Here is a 17,208-nt window from a genome sequence, read left to right on the forward strand (position 1 = left end):
TCAAATTCAAAGGAACATACCAACATGTCACAGTCACAATTTTTCCAACATCATGACACTTATTTGGAGTCTGTGGCTCAAGTGGTTTGAAAGCTATTGTCTATCCAACTTGAAACTGATTTTAACTCGGTCTCTGAAAATGATGGAAACTTTTGAGATGGTCTTGGGTGAAACTGATCACTAATGCAGTTTACTTCTAGGATAGAGAGAAGAGAGCTTGGTTTTCATGTTCACCTAAAAGGTCAACCTAACGCATTGATACAATGCATTTTAATGTCATTGATTTCTATAGCGTCATGCAATGTTCAAAGAAGATATTATATTCAGATAGTCTACTGCCCTCATATCAGTCGTCACAGAATCCTGTCCGTGAATTGACTGAACACAGTTATTCTGCTGCTACTACACAAACTATCGGTACATTATAGAGAATAATTGTTTAATATGTTTACATTACAATCAGAAAGTGTACATTCGCTTACCCTTCTGATAAGGTGCGATATGAGAAATGCTTTAACAAACGTTATGATCAGCGTCACGTCAGCCGCTTTCAACTTCCGCATCAGGTCATTGCGGAGGTAACATCACTCTGCGGGTTCAGGGTTCCGCCTCTAAACTAGCTAGCTAAATAAATGGTTATCCCTCTACCCAAAACAAACGAATTTCCTTTTTATAAGACCCATTGGAATAAAGCAGCAATTCACTATTGCACTCTGCAGTAGATATTTAAGAAAACATGGCTGGACGTCTACCGGCTTGTGTAGTTGACTGTGGCACAGGGTAAGTAGCAAGTGTTAATGCTAATAGCTAACTAACTGATTCATTGGCTTTAGCTAGATGCACCCAGACAGGTCAGAAATGTTGGGCGTGCAAAGTAAACCAATCAAGATAGCTAACTAGTCACAACAACCTTAATTTGCTTAATTTCGTTTAATCCAGCCAGCAAGCTAGCTAGTTAACCATTTTAGGCATTACAAGATGGCTGGTTAGTAGCTCATTTCAATCAGGGTTCCCCACTCGTTAGACGCTACATTAGTAACTTTAGTATGCATTGACTTTAATATTTTACCACAGTCTACGTGACTGTTTCAATTTATGGAAGCGTATAACTGGCCTAGTCCACAGACAGTTATGCCACCTTTTAAGATTAGTGGTTTCCAACCTTTTTCGGTTACTGTACCATCAACTGAAATGTCACTGCTCGGACTGAGTACCCCTATGTGCATTTTACCAGTAGGCCTATGGTCTCACGACCATATATATATATATATACCCCCTGTGGATGGCTAAGTACCACCAGGTTGTGAACCACTGCTTTAGATCATGCATCATTAGGATCTATATAACCCACTGAACTTTCTCATGCAATGCTTTTGTTGTAGGTACACAAAGATTGGATATGCTGGAAACACAGAGCCACAGTTTATTGTTCCTTCATGTAAGTATTTCTGTATCATACAGCAGCGGTTCCCCAAACTCTGTGCACATTTTGTTCCCCCCCCAGCACTAAACAGCTGATTCAAATAATCAACTAATCATCAAGCTTTTATAATTTGAATCACCTGTGTAGGGTTAGGGCAAAAACCACTCCCTGGGGTCCCAAGGACCGAGTTTGGGAAACGCTGTCATACAGTCTTCTAATGATAATGTACCATGTTCATTCATATGTAGCTCTTGATCATGAGAATCAGTTCCTTTCCATAACACATGAGTCATTGGACCGTACTGAGGAGTTTTGTTAAGAGCCACGACGCATTAAGACGCATCGCTTGCAGTATGATTTTGGAAGCTTAAGGACCTTATCTTTTATATCAGCGAGAAATAATTAAAATAAAAAATAGGGTTAGCGTTTCCACACGGCGATATGTCCATGTAAAGGTGCTTGTTTATGGAAAACGGACAGAATAAGGGCTAAATAGCTATCTGCGTCTCCAAACACCTGCATCCTTACGTTCAATATGACAGTCTGGTATGGGAATCTGAGAGTGAGGAGAAAAAACAAACTAACCAGAATAGTCAACACAGCCAGCAAAGTAATTGGTCGACCACAGGCACATTTGAGCATTCTGTTCTATAAAGCAACCAAAAAGAAGGCACTGGCTTTTGTTGGCGACCCCTCCCTCCCTCCCTCTACACGCTCAGTTCGAGAGGCTTCCCTCTGTCCGGCACTTCAGAATGCCCATGGCCAAGAAGAACGTGTTCAAACATTCATTCTTTCCTTGTGCTGTTGGACTACTAATTGCAAAGTCAATTGTATCGGTTTATGTACTTATCTATCTAGTGCAGTTTAGAAAGTGGTCGTTTGTGAGTGAATCTATTAATGTCCTCTGTTAGTGTATGCAACATGATGGACTGACTCGTTTAAATGTGTATGATGTGAGAATGTACAGTTTAAGTCGGAAGTTTACATTCACCTTAGCCAAATACATTTAAACTGTTTTTCACAATTCCTGACACTTAATCCTAGTAAAAAGTCCCTGTCTTAGGCGGGTTAGGATCACCACTTTATTTTAAGAATATGAAATGTCAGAAAAGCTTTTATTTCTTTCATCACATTCCCAGTGTGTCAGAAGTTTACATACACTCAATTAGTATTTGGTAGCATTGCCTTTAAATTGTTTAACTTGGGGCAAACGTTTCGTGTAGCCTTCCACAAGCTTCCCACAATAAGTTGGGTGAATTTTGGCCTTATTCCTCCTGACAGAGCTGGTGTAACTGAGTCAGTTTTGTAGGCCTTGCTTTTTCAGTTCTGCCCACAAATGTTCTATAGGATTGAGGTCAGGGCTTTGTGATGGCCACTCCAATACCTTGACTTTGTTGTCCTTAAGCCATTTTGCCACAACTTTGGAAGTATGCTTGTCCATTGTCCATTTGGAAGACCTATTTGCGACCAAGCTTTAACTTCCTGACTGATGTCGTGATATGTTTATTCAATATATCCAAAATCGTTTTCCTCCCTCATGATGCCATCTATTTTGTGAAGTGCACCAGTCCCTCCTGCAGCGAAGCACCCCCACAACATGATGCTGCCACCCCTGTGCTTCATGGTTAGGATGGTCTTCTTCGGCTTGCAAGCCTCCCCCTTTTTCCTCCAAACATAACGATGGTCATTATGGCCAAACAGTTCGGTTATTGTTTCATCAGACCAGAAGACATTTCTCAAAAAAGTGTGATCTTTGTCTCCATGTGCAGTTGCAAACTGTAGCCTGGCTTTTTCTATGTCGGTTTTGAAGCAGTGGCTTCTTCCTTGCTAAGCGGCCTTTCGGGTTATGTTGATATAGGACTCGTTTTACTGTGGATATAGATACCTTTGTACCTGTTTCCTCCAGCATCTTCACAAGGTCCGTTGCTGTTGTTCTGGGATTGATTTGCACTTTTCGCACCAAGTACGTTCATCTCTAGGAGACGGAATGCGTCTCCTTCCTGAGCGGTATGATGGCTGCGTGTTCGCATGGTGGTTATACTTGCGTACTATTGTTTGTACAGATGAACGTGGTACCTTCAGGCATTTGGAAATTGCTCCCAAGGATGAACCAGACTTGTGGAGGTCTACAATTTTATATCTGAGGTCTTGACTGATTTTCCCATGATGTCAAGCAAAGAGGCACTGAGTTTGAAGGTAGGCCTTGAAATACATCCACAGGTACACCTCCAATTGCCTCAAATGATGTCAATTAGCCTATCAGAAACTTCTAAAGCCATGCCATAATTTTCTGGAATTTTCAAGGCTGTTTAAAGGCACAGGCAACTTAGTGTATGTAAACTTCTAAACCACTGGAATTGTGATACAGTGAAATAATCTGTCTGTAAACAATTGGTGGGAAAATGACCTGTGTCATGCACTAAGTAGATGTCCTAACCGACTTGCCAAGACTATAGTTTGTTAACAAGAAATTTGTGGTGTGGTCGAAAACTAGTTTCAATGTCTCCAACCTACGTATATGTAAACTTCCGACTTCGACTGTATGTGATTATTTTAATGGAAGGTGATGCCAAAGAAAAATGTCCATCCTGGATGGACAGTGTTATTCTGTTCTAAATGGAAGATGGATGCCACAAATGTGTTTTCACTGAAAATGTCTGTCTGCTGCAACTGTTAATACAGTGAGTGTGCATCTTGCATTTGTGAAATTATTTTGACGTGATATGAGAGTAGAGGGATTTATGTTTTCAGAAACATACCGCAATTGAGATTCGATTCAAGTTTAGATGGAGTATTTGTCTGTTTTGGCTTTCAGAGCCAATTTACCCTTTAAATAGAAAGTCCTTGGTCTATTAGGATTAACTTTAGGCTACTTTAGTCCATTATTTGGCTAACTCATAAGGCGGACATACTGTGTGGTCATTAGTTAAATGAATCTGCTGAAAGCATTTTGGTATCGGTCCTTCCTGTTTTTCTTATCTGATTGGAGTGGTCAAAGGATGTAGGCGAGCACGCCTAATTCAACAAATGTAAAACCACAAAGTTTGAAGTTGGCCGCCGTCCTCTAGCATTGAGTCATCCAGAGGACACTAAATGGCAATGCTAGCTTGTTAGAGGACCGTAGACTAGTTACTCGGTGACCAATCCAAACCATTTTTGGCTATTTTCAATCATCTTAGCCTATTGACTTGTTCTCAGGACTTCAAAGCTGTCCAGACACAGCTTGAAAGGAAGCTGACTTGAAGTAGCCGGTAGATTGATGACGTACACTTTTAGAAGCCTGGATGGATGACAAGTAGGCCTAAACATTTAGAGGCTCCAAGGAAGTAGTTGAACGAGCAATGTTCATCGTTCGACATTATAATAATATATAATGTATGCCATTTTAGCACACTTTTATCAAAATTTACTTAGTCATGCGTGCATACATTTTATGTACGTGTGGGCCCAGGAAACCAAAGTGCTCTTGGTAAATCTCAACTTTGTCAATGAAGTTACATTATGCAGTTAATTAAAGGCCCAATGCAGCTGTTTTTATATCAACATCAAATCATTTCTGGGTACAATTTAAATACCCTACTGCAATAGCTTTCCATTAAAATGGTTAAAAAGAAACAAATGGCTTTTTAAGCAAAATATTATAATTCCCAAGCAGTAATGTTGCTAGGGCTGTTTGGGAGGAGTCTGAGTGGGGATGGGAAAAAATAGCAGTTATTGGCAAAGCGGTTTGGAACTCTCTTTTGTTATTGGTGTAACACATTTACCATCTTGTGATGTCATCAGGCAAGCCATAACTCCACCCATTTAAAAACCTGCTGATTAGAAGGTCCTGTATCGAATGTATTTTCAAATCAAAAGAGTGATGGCGCTCTCCCAGAAGCTTAGCTGGTGGGTAAAACACGTAAATTCAGACAAAACAAAGGGGTGTAATGGGTTGGCACTCAAAGTTGTTGGATAAAGCTTACCTCATTTATTCAATGTTGTGAAAATAATTAAAAACATAAAATAACGAATCTGGTTAAATGGAATATGTGACATTAATATTAGTCAAACATTTATTCCAGTGATAGAATTGTCTAAAAAGCACAAGTAGGTTAAATTTGGTCATAGAGTCAGTCGTCCAAAACACTTACTTATGGGTTTGGTTTTGATTTCAACCATGCCCATTACCGTGGGATACATATCTAGTTGTAAAGCAGAACACAGACAGCGAGACAGACTTACCCAGCAGCACAGAAGATCGGACTTTGTTTACATAAAACAACTCGTCACAAAAATATTTTACTTGAGAAATACTGCACCAAACACCTTAGCTAGATGTAAAACCGTGCGACTAAAAGCACCTCGGCAAAAACGTTTTTTTTTAATTACAGAATTCTTGAGTTACTATGAATTCCAAACCACTCCCATATTTGTGTATTTATTTTCCCTTCTGTACTTTAGTTATTTGCACATCGATATAACACTGTACATAGCTATATTATGACATTTGAAATGTCTGTATTCCTTTCAAACTTTTGTGCGTATAATGTTCATTTTTAATTGTTTATCCATTTCACTTGCTTTGGCATTGTAAACATGTTTCCCATGCCAAGAAAGCCCTTTTGAATTGATTTGAATTTAATTCATTCTGACTATTTTGAGAAAGTGATACTGACTTTATTCCTACGGTGTCTCATGAGGGACAAACCTCCGTAACCGCCACATCGAACCACACCCCCTGACTGAAATCTTGTTTTTCGTAATGAGCAACCGAAAAACTCATGCAGAGTCAGTATCTCTTTAAAATGTGGCTATTTTTCTTCTGATTTTATAAGACAAGTCGAAGTAATAGGCCTGCCGCTCATTGATTTTCCTCTGTTTAGCATAGGCAGTTTGCTTTCCCTATGCTTGATTTAATCAGCTCACCTGTGTAACGTTGCCTATCAGCACCCTCAAGATGTTCAGCCTATCAGCACCCTCATGATGTTTCAATCAACAATGTCCTAATCATATGTAGGCTGGTACTAAGGATTAATGGAGTTGAATCTGCCTAAACTTCAGGTATTGCCATCAAAGAGTCGGCCAAGGTTGGAGACCAAGCCCAGCGCAGGATGACGAAGGGGGTGGACGATCTGGACTTTTACATCGGTGACGAGGCAATAGACAAACCAAATTATGCAACAAAGGTACATTGCATTTTCCAGTGATGGAGGTTTACTTAAAGGGGAAGTCTGCAGTTGCTGCATACGTTTTTGGACTTTAATGATATTAGTTCTGGAAGAATATAACTTCAATATGCCTCATGGGCTTAGTTCAACTGGCATATCCCATCAGAACCGAAAATATCATCTATCATCTCCGATGTTTGTAAACAAAACATGGTGAAAACTACGATGTTGGATGGTCATTCTTTGCAACCATATCTATCTACGGATTTTTAGCGCGGTTCAATTTCTTCAGCCCAATTAGTCAGCTTTTCTCGAATCAACCGTGTCGGGGAGTTCGCTTTGTTATTGCCCCTTTTTAAAGTTTAAATGTAAAGTCATGTTGAAGGCCTGTTAGAACTGAGTAGCCTAATGGAGATATGTTGGGTGTGGTTGTTCCCCTTGTAACAGTGGCCCATTCGTCATGGGATCGTGGATGACTGGGATCTCATGGAGAGGTTCATGGAACAGGTCATCTTCAAGTATCTGCGGGCAGAGCCCGAAGACCACTACTTCCTCTTGGTACGTTCATAACATGCACGTTAGTGTGGAAAATATGCTATTTAGTAGCAGGAACCTATGGTATTTGTACTTTTCTTTTCCACAGACAGAGCCTCCTCTGAATACCCCTGAAAACCGAGAGTACACAGCAGAGATTATGTTTGAGTCCTTCAACGTTCCAGGTCTTTACATCGCTGTACAGGTAAATCCTCTCTGTTCTTGGTTGGTTCTACATAATCTCTTCCCTGCACCTCGTCATGTTCAAGGGTCAAGTCAAACTTGATTTTGAGTGCATTATCACAACTCTCAACACACTTCAAAGAGGAAATGAGGGTGTCCGTGAAACTCCTGGGTGGATCTCAATTCTGGGTCCCTTTTCAAAAAAGGAGTAGGAGTGCTGAGCTAGGTTCAGAACTCCCCTGACTATATAATTGTATTGATTTGTTATCTAAAATTCTAAAACTGATCCTAGATTTAGCACTCCTTTGCGAATACGGGTTGTCGTCATTAGTGGAAAGTGACACGGTCTGTGTTTTCCACCTCAGGCGGTCCTGGCGCTGGCAGCCTCATGGACCTCCAGACAATTAGGCGAGAGGACCCTGACGGGGACGGTGATTGACAGCGGTGACGGGGTCACCCACGTCATCCCAGTGGTGGGTGCATTCGTTCGATCATCATTCCATACAGTCTTTACTAGAACTGGGTCATGTTTAGTAGGTAGCAAACGTTTTGAAACAAAGTGGAACGGGGAGGTACTTCCTAAACTTGTCCAACAAGAGTACATTTTCTTAATCTGCTGTAAATGTTTGGAACCGTGTGCCCTACTGAACACTACTCGGATGTATTCTAACTATATACTATTGCTAACACATACATGGTAACGTTACGTTACTGTACGAGTGATAATAGATTGTGTTGTCAATCTGTGTTGTTTTTCTTCCAGGCAGAAGGCTACGTCATCGGTAGCTGTATAAAGCACATCCCCATCGCTGGTCGAGACATTACCTACTTCACCCAGCAGCTGCTGAGAGAGCGGGAGGTGGGCATCCCACCAGAGCAGTCATTGGAAACAGCCAAAGCCATCAAGGTACCAGCACATTTATAACTTTTTTTGTTCCCTTCACAAACCAAAGGAATTATTACCTGTATTATTTGTGAGCATGTCTCAGGTTAAACAGCAGAGGTCAGTAGTGCTGCACCATTGACCAGAGATGTACAGTCACAGATCATGACTCCTTGTTAACTCTTTGGCATCTACCCAGTGTCTTATGTACACTCGGTTATGACTTACAATTAATAATGGTTCCATATTGTGTTCCAGGAAAGGTTTAGTTATGTCTGCCCTGACCTGGTGAAAGAGTTCAACAAGTACGATACGGACGGCTCTAAGTGGATCAAGCAGTACACGGGCATCAACTCCATCAGCAAGAAGGAGTTCACCATCGACGTGGGCTACGAGCGCTTCCTCGGCCCTGAGATCTTCTTCCACCCAGAGGTATGATCCCATTGATTTTCAATATATACTGTTGTGCTTGTGTTATGTAATGTATTGTATCTAGTGCTGAGCGATTTTGGTTCGATTATTAAAACATAATCACAGATTTCGGTTTCAATATTATTTTGAAAACATGAAATGCGTTGTTCATTATGTGGGTTGAATACTGTAACAACACAGAATAAAATAATTAATAAAAGTTGACGTGTATAAAATTAATAATGCTGACGTGTATAAAATTGAGCACACAGCCATGCAATCTCCATAGACAAGCATTGGCAGTAGAATGTCCTTACTGCAGAGCTCAGGGACTTTCAGTGTGGCACCCTCATAGGATGCCACCTTTCCAACTAGTCAGTTTGTCAACTTTCTGCCCTGCTAGAGCTGTGCCGGTCAACTGTAAGTGTTGTTATTGAGAAGTGGAAACATCTAAGAGCAACATCGGCACAGCCGTGAAGTGGTAGGCCACACAAGCTCACAGAACGGGACCGCCAAGTGCAGAAGCGCATAGCGTGTGAAATTAATCTGTCCTTTGTTGCAACACTCACTACTGAGTTCCAAACTGCCTCTGGAAGCAACGTCAGCACAATAACTGTGTCGGGAGCTTCATGAAATGGGTTTTGATGGCTGAGCAGCCGCACACAAGCCTAAGATCACCATGCGCAATGCCAAGCGTCGGCTGGAGTAGAGTCTAGCTCGCCGCCCTTGGACTCTGGTGCAGTGTAAATTTGTTCTCTGTAGTGATGAATCAGGCTTCACTATCTGGCAGTCCGACAGACAAATCTGTGTTTGGCGGATGCCAGGAGAGCGCTACGTGCCCAAAAGCAATGGTCTGGGGCTGTTTTTCATGGTTCGGGCTAGGCCCCATAGGTCCAGTGAAGGGAAATCGTAACGCTACAGCATACAATGACATTCTAGACAATTCTGTGCTTCCAACTTTGTGGCAACAGTTTGGGGAAGGCCCTTTCCTGTTTCAGCATGACAATATCCCCGTGCACAAAGCGAGGTGCATACAGATATGTTTTTTTGAGATCGGTGTGGAAAAACCTGACTTGCCTGCACAGAGCCCTGACCTCATCCCCATCGAACACCTTTGGGATCAATTGGAACGGTGACTTCGAGCCAGGCCTAATCAGCCAACATTAGTGCCGACCTCACTAACGCTCTTGTGTCTGAATGGAAGCAAGACCCTGCAGCAATGTTCCAACATCTAGTGGAAAGTCTTGAAGAGTAGAGCCTGTTATAGCAGCAAAGGGGGGACCAATTCCATATTAATGCCTATGATTTTGGAATGCGATGTTCAACGGGCAGGTGTCATATGATGTACCTCGCAAAGTAACAGCTGCTCTCTATGTCACCTCACGACCACTCTTCTCTGTTCAGTAGCAAGCTTAAAAGAAAGACTGGACAAGTAGATGCACAATGGATTATGGTCATTGTAGCTAATTACCACGTTTTAATGCGCTAAACTATATAGAATATTGGCTTGTTGGAAACTACTACATTGTACAGTTCAGGCTGGATCTGATTTGTCTCTAGAGAAACTGTGAGACGTGCGGCATTGAGCTCACAGGGAAAAAAACTGAACGAATTGGAATTCAAATAATTGAACTGACATTTCTGTTAATCACTCGGCTCTAATTGTATCATAATAACATTGGTTGTACTGTATGTGTTGTACTTTCCTCCTCCCCCAGTTTGCCAACCCCGACTTCACCCAGCCCATCTCCGAGGTAGTTGATGAAGTCATTCAGAACTGCCCTATTGACGTCAGACGTCCCCTCTATAAGGTACGCCTGGGGAGTTCAAGTTTGTTTTTATCTCTTTCACATGACAGGCGACAAGAACATTGCGTTTGACAATAGAAAAGCAGTCCTTGTGATTTACTGAAACTATATACTTATGCCAGATACTGAGACTTGTCTCCATCCAGAAGTTATGAGATTAAGTAGGAGGATGAAATGTTTGACTTTCTAAGTGATCTATTCAGGAGTATGTCGAGGTTCCAAGTGTCTATTTACCTTGTCTGTTGCTGTGCAGAACATTGTGCTCTCTGGAGGCTCCACTATGTTCAGAGACTTTGGCCGACGTCTGCAGAGGGACATGAAAAGGACAGTGGACGGCAGACTGAAACTCAGTGAGGAACTGAGCGGTGGCAAGCTGAAGGTGAGAACCGATTTGACATTTGACCTAGTCAGCTGATGTACTCTATAAGGGATGCTACAGCTTTATGGGTGTTGTGGCTCCTAAAATGTTCAAAATGATGTAATATTTTTGAATTTAGGTGTTAGGTGTTATTGGCTCAATAATGACATGTTTCGTGTTCTCTTGCCAGCCCAAACCCGTCGACGTGCAAGTCATCACTCACCACATGCAGAGATATGCTGTTTGGTTCGGCGGATCTATGTTGGCATCAACTGTGAGTTCTAAAACTTAGTAACATGAGTTAACAAAGATCCCTCTATCAGATATATATATATATATTACTGCTCAAAAAAATAAAGGGAACACTTAAACAACACAATGTAACTCCAAGTCAATCACACTTCTGTGAAATCAAACTGTCCACTTAGGAAGCAACACTGATTGACAATAAATTTCACATGCTGTTGTGCAAATGGAATAGACAACAGGTGGAAATTATAGGCAATTAGCAAGACACCCCTAATAAAGTAGTGGTTCTGCAGGTGGTGACCACAGACCACTTCTCAGTTCCAATGCTTCCTGGCTGATGTTTTGGTCACTTTTGAATGCTGGCGGTGCTTTCACTCTAGTGGTAGCATGAGACAGAGTCTACAACCCACACAAGTGACTCAGGTAGTGCAGCTCATCCAGGATGGCACATCAATGCGAGCTGTGCCAAGAAGGTTTGCTGTATCTGTCAGCGTAGTGTCCAGAGCATGGAGGCGCTACCAGGAGACAGGCCAGTACATCAGGAGATGTGGAGGAGGCAGGGTGCATGTGTCTGCTCAAACGGTCAGAAACAGACTCTGAGGGTGGTATGAGGGCCTGACGTCCACAGGTGAGGGTTGTGCTTACAGCCCAACACCGTGCAGGACGTTTGGCATTTGCCAGAGAACACCAAGATTGGAAAATTCGCCTACTGGCGCCCTGTGCTCTTCACAGATGAAAGCAGGTTAGCAGGTTCACACTGAGCACATGTGACACAGAGTCTGGAGATGCCGTGGAGAACGTTCTGTGCTCGCCAGAGGTAGCCTGACTGCCATTAGATGCCGAGATGAGATCCTCAGACCCCTTGTGAGACCATATGCTGGTGCGGTTGGCCCTGGGTTCCTCCTAATGCAAGTCAATGCTAGACCTCATGTGGCTGGAGTGTGTCAGCAGTTCCTGCAAGAGGAAGCCATTGATCCTATGAACTGGCCCGCCCGTTCCCCAGACCTGAATCCAATTAAGCACATCTGGGACATAATGTCTCGCTCCATCCACCAACGCCACATTGCAACACAGACTGTCCAGGAGTTGGCGGATGCTTTAGTCCAGGTATGAGAGGAGATCCCTCAGGAGACCATCTGCCACCTCATCAGGAGCATGCCCAGGCGTTGTAGGGAGGTCATACAGGCACGTGGAGGCCACACACACTACTAAGCCTCATTTTGACTTGTTTTAAGGACATTGCATCAAAGTTGGATCAGTCTGTAGTGTGGTTCTCCACTTTAATTTTGAGTGTGACTCCAAATCCAGACCTCCATGGGTTGATACATTTGATTTCCATTGATCATTTTTGTGATTTTGTTGTCAGCACATTCAACTATGTAAAGAAAAAAGTACTTAATAAGAATATTTCATTCATACAGATCTAGGATATGTTATTTTAGTGTTCCCTTTGTTTTTTTTGAGCAGTGTATATATATTCTACTGATGTAAAAGCTAAAGACAGACACGTGGAGGCTTTGTTAGCCTTGGCTAGAATGTAAAATAGGAAACTTGAAAGAAAGTGTACACCAACAAATAATAACGGTCATATCTACTCTTTCATCAGCCGGAGTTTTACCAAGTGTGCCACACCAAAAAAGACTATGAGGAAATCGGACCGAGCATTTGCCGCCATAACCCTGTCTTCGGGGTCATGTCTTAAAAAGGACTTCCCTCAGTTATCACTGGAGCTTGCAGTTTGGAGCAGAGTGGACGGACAGAGGCAGAGTGGCATTACTGCGCTACGGTCGCTGCTTAATCCAGCCTATTTCCAGGGCTACGGTTAAAGACAAAATACAGGAAGAGAATGACAGAAATAGAATGACTAGATTCTATTCCTATGGAGAATGACTCATTCATCAACTGCAGACCAACTATCAGGCTGACAAACGGGGGGTGAATATCTATGTAAAAGAGAAGGAAATGGGGTCTTAAAGCATTTTCAGAGCAATTGTGTGGACACAGAATAATGTTCAAGATAATAAAGGCAACTCATGTATGGTTAAGTATGTGCCCGACGTATGTTATTATTATGGTATCCACACGTACAGTTGGATTATATTTAGTCAATAGCTCTTTTTTTCAGATGTTCAAGGGTAGAGCTTGTTGATATTTCATATTGAGTCTTTTTATATATAATATATATACACACACAGTCGTGGCCAAAAGTTTTGAGAATGACACAATATTCATTTTCACAAAGTCTGCTGCCTCAGTTTGTATGATGGCAATTTGCATATACTCCAGAATGTTATGAAGGGTGATCAGATGAATTGCAATTAATTGCAAAGTCCCTCTTTGCCATGCAAATGAACTGAATCCCCCCAAAAAAACATTTCCACTGTACAGGGATTGGACCGCTGAGGACTGGGGTAAAGTCATTTTCTCTGAATACCCTTTCCGATTGTTTGGGGCATCCGGAAAAAAGCTTGTCCTGAGAAGACAAGGTGAGCGCTACCATCAATCCTGTGTCATGCCAACAGTAAAGCATCCTGAGACCGTTCATGTGTAGGGTTGCCTCTCAGCCAAGGACGTGGGCTCACTCGCAATATTGCCTAAGAACACAGCCATGAATAAAGAATGGTACGAACACATCTACCGAGAGCAACCATCCAGGAACAATTTGGTGATGAACCATGCCTTTTCCAGCATGATGGAGTACCTTGAGTACCATAAGGCAAAAGTGCTAACTAACTAAGTGGCTCGGGGGAACAAATCATCAAAATTTTGGGTCCATGGCCAGGAAACTCCCCAGACCTGGAGCCCATTGAGAACTTGTGGTCAATCCTCAAGAGGCGGGTGCACAAAAAAAAACACAAATTCTGACAAACTCCAAGCATTTATTATGCAAGACTGGGCTGCCATCAGTCAGGATGGGGCCCAGAAGTTATTTGACAGCATGCCAGGGTGGATTGCAGAGGTCTTGAAAAAGAAGGGTCAACACTGCAAATATTGACTCTTTGCATCAACTTAATGTAATTGTCAATAAAAGCCTTTGACACACTTATGAAATGCTTGTAATTATACTTCAGTATTCCATAGTAACAGTAACATCTGACAAAAATATCTAAAGACACTGAAGCAGCAAACTTTGAAAATTAATATTTGTGTCATTCTCAAAACTTTTGTCCACGACTGTACACATGCATACACACACTACCGTTCAAAGGTTTGGGGTCACTTAGAAATGTTATTGTTTTGAAAGAAAAGCATCTTTTGTTCGTCCATTAAAATAACATCAAATTGATCATAAATACAGTGTAGACATTGTTAATGTTGTAAATGGCTATTGTAGCTGGAAACAGCAGATTTTGAATGGAATATTTACATAGGCGTACAGAGGCCCATTATCAGCATCCATCACACCTGTGTTTCAATGGCAAGTTGCGTTAGCTAATCCAAGTTTCTCATTTTAAAAGGCTAATTGATCATTTAGAAAACCATTTTGCAATTATGTTAGCACAGCTGAAAACTGTTGTGCTGATTAAAGAAGCAATAAAACTGGCCTTTAGACTAGTTGAGTGTCTGGAGCATCAGCATTTGTGGGTTTAATTACAGGCTTAAAATGGCCAGAAACAAATCACTATATTCTGAAACTCGTATTCTTGTTCTGAGAAATGAAGGCTATTCCATGTGAGAATTGCCAAGAAAATGAAGATCTTGTACAACGTTGTGTACTACTCCCTTCACAGAACAGCGCAAACTGGCTTTAACCAGAATAGAAAGAGTGGGAGGCCCGGGTGCAAGACTGAGCAGGAGCACAAGTACCTTAGTGTCTAGTATAAAAAACAGACTCCTCACAAGTCCTCAACTGGCAGCTACATAAAATAGTACCCGCAAAACACCAGTCTCAACGTCAACAGTGAAGAGGCGACTCCGAGATGCTGGCCTTCTAGACAGAGTTCCTCTGTCCAGTGTCTGCGTTGCCCATCTTAATCTTTTTATTGGCCAGTCTGAGATATGGCTTTTTTTTTGCAACTCCCATCTCTGTGTCGCCTCTTCACTGTTGACGTTGAGACTGGTGTTTGTTTCTCAAACTAGACACTAATGTACTTGTCCTCTTGCTCAGCTGTGCACCGGGGCCTCCAACTCCTCTCTGGTTAGGGCCAGTTTGCGCTGTTCTGTGAAAGATGGTCAGTTTTGTTGTTTCTTTAATCAGAACAACAGTTTTCAGCTGTGTTAACATAATTGCAAAAGGGTTTTCTAATGATCAATTATCCTTTTTAAAATAATGAACTTGGATTTGCTGACACAATGTGCCATTGGAACACAGGAGTGATGGTTGCTGATAATGGACCTCTGTACGCCTATGTAGATATCCATTCAAAATCAACCGTTTCCAGCTACGATAGTGAATGTTGTAAATGACTATGTCTACACTGTATTTCTGATCAATTTGATGCTATTTTAATGGACTCAAATGTGCTTTTCTTTCAAAAACAAGGACATTTCTACATGACCCCAGACTTTTGAACGTGTGTGTGTGTGTGTATAAATCATTTTTTGGGGGCCAGAACCCATAACTACCCATGTAATATTGACAGTAGATTTATTCTCTCAAACTAATACAGTCTTACCATCCACAGTTTCTTTTTTTTGTTGTGTGGTCGTGGATTGGTTTGGAATGATCCATGAATCCCTGAATCATACAATATCTTTACAAAGTAAGTTACATTTATCAGTTCAATTGAAATGACGGTTAGACCATCATTGCTGTCGAGGGTCTCGTGTATTTGACCATGTACCAAATCTGTGGATTTCAACGCCCACCCACATTCCAATAAAGGCAGACAGATATTTCTATAAATGTGTCTCGATGGATGTAACCTGAAAGGACTATTTTAACGGTACAGTAAGTGTATTAAGTCTAGAAGGTGCTTTCGCTACATTACTTTCAAACCAAGGTGAATGAACAATGCAGTGAACATGAAAAGTAAAGGATATTCAGCAATCTTAGTAGGACAATGGAATATTTCTTCAGAATCTCTCCCCCAACACATTCCAGGAAGTGTATAAGTTGGTGGAAAGATGGTGGATAAATAGAGATGTTTAATATGTCTGTTAACCATTTAAAATAAAGGTTCCTGTCGGTAGAGAGGTTCCATCTCATGCGGGAAAGCATGCTCACACGAGCTCACGGTTCCTCCATATAGGTTGTGTTCCCCTGCTCAGACATTGCATGCGTCAACCAATGGTTGTGTGCCGCTCATAGACGAACAGATTGCGATAACATATGTGTTTAGCCCTTAGTTGATATTTAAAATTAACTATCCAGTTGTTTTTAGATCTGGTATGTGTCAGCAACACCTGGGCAGAGGAATGCCCAATCTCTGGCATGCTCATGCAAGAGCATGCCAGTTACACAGGCAGGGCTTTTTTCAATGGAAAACTGCCCAATAACATTCAAGTCACTGCAATATTACTGTCTGATCACCGCATTTCAAAAAGAGGGCTCGCGATTTTAAACAATCGCCACACTTTTACAGCCCGAAAATGGTTCAATCAAGCCATACTTTTCCCTCGCCAGTGCATTTTCGTGACACATTGGACAGGAATCACTGCAAAATGTCAGAGTTGCCAGAGCAAATCAATTATTTTTGCCCGCAACTATCACAAAAAGCACCAATAATGCTGCATTCATAACCAACTGGAGATGGTAATTAGCCGTAAATACCAGTTGGATGCATTCGCATGCTTGAACTAGTTGAGAAACGTTGATTGGCTAATGGCCAACAAGGTGCGTTCACCATAAACTAAAAGTACAGCTACAGTGTCGTGCTTGTAAATAAATTGTAGTGTTCAAAACCAAATTAATGTGGGTGAAGTTGGTGCTCAGGAATGATGGTGGTTTCAAGACAACTGGAAACTTCCCCCTCAAAATGATGCTCAAATCATGACATCATTGATCTTCCGGTTGTAAAGTCAGAGCTCTAGCAAGATACCCGAGTTTCCGACTTGGAATTTCCCGAGTTGACCACTCAAGATAAAGGAGCTGGAATTCCGTTGATGACCACTCAAAACTATTTTTCCCAGGTTCCCAGTTGTCTTGAACGTACTGAAGTCGGAAGTCAGAGGTTTCCGAGTTCCTAGATCCGAGTAGCCAGTTGTTTTGAACGTGGCATCATAGATGTGTTTCATACTTGTAATTACGAATTGGAGGGGTGTTCAAG

The 17,208-nt window shown here is 41.8% G+C and overlaps 1 protein-coding gene across 1 annotated transcript; it reads left to right on the top strand.

Moving 5' to 3' along the window:
* The first annotated feature begins 553 nt into the window (after nt 1–553).
* LOC124010963 (actin-related protein 3-like) lies at nt 554–13,044 on the top strand. The gene is made up of 12 exons (XM_046323807.1): nt 554–780; nt 1,383–1,438; nt 6,467–6,591; nt 7,021–7,131; nt 7,217–7,312; nt 7,656–7,763; nt 8,054–8,197; nt 8,432–8,605; nt 10,303–10,395; nt 10,646–10,771; nt 10,941–11,024; nt 12,606–13,044. Exons 1-12 carry the CDS (start codon nt 737–739, stop codon nt 12,699–12,701), a joined length of 1,257 nt encoding a protein of 418 aa, XP_046179763.1. The 5' UTR covers nt 554–736; the 3' UTR covers nt 12,702–13,044.
* Nucleotides 13,045–17,208: the final 4,164 nt, after the last annotated feature.

Source organism: Oncorhynchus gorbuscha, linkage group LG23 (assembly GCF_021184085.1).
Source record: "Oncorhynchus gorbuscha isolate QuinsamMale2020 ecotype Even-year linkage group LG23, OgorEven_v1.0, whole genome shotgun sequence".
Lineage (NCBI taxonomy): Eukaryota > Metazoa > Chordata > Actinopteri > Salmoniformes > Salmonidae > Oncorhynchus > Oncorhynchus gorbuscha.

Excerpts from the sequence above, each read along its gene's own strand:
- LOC124010963 (XM_046323807.1), top strand. The coding sequence starts at position 737 with ATGGCTGGACGTCTACCGGCTTGTGTAGTTGACTGTGGCACAGG. Across the intron at positions 7,764-8,053 it reads TCACCCACGTCATCCCAGTG|GCAGAAGGCTACGTCATCGG; the intron begins GTGGGTGCATTC and ends TTTTTCTTCCAG. Across the intron at positions 10,772-10,940 it reads TGAGCGGTGGCAAGCTGAAG|CCCAAACCCGTCGACGTGCA; the intron begins GTGAGAACCGAT and ends TTCTCTTGCCAG.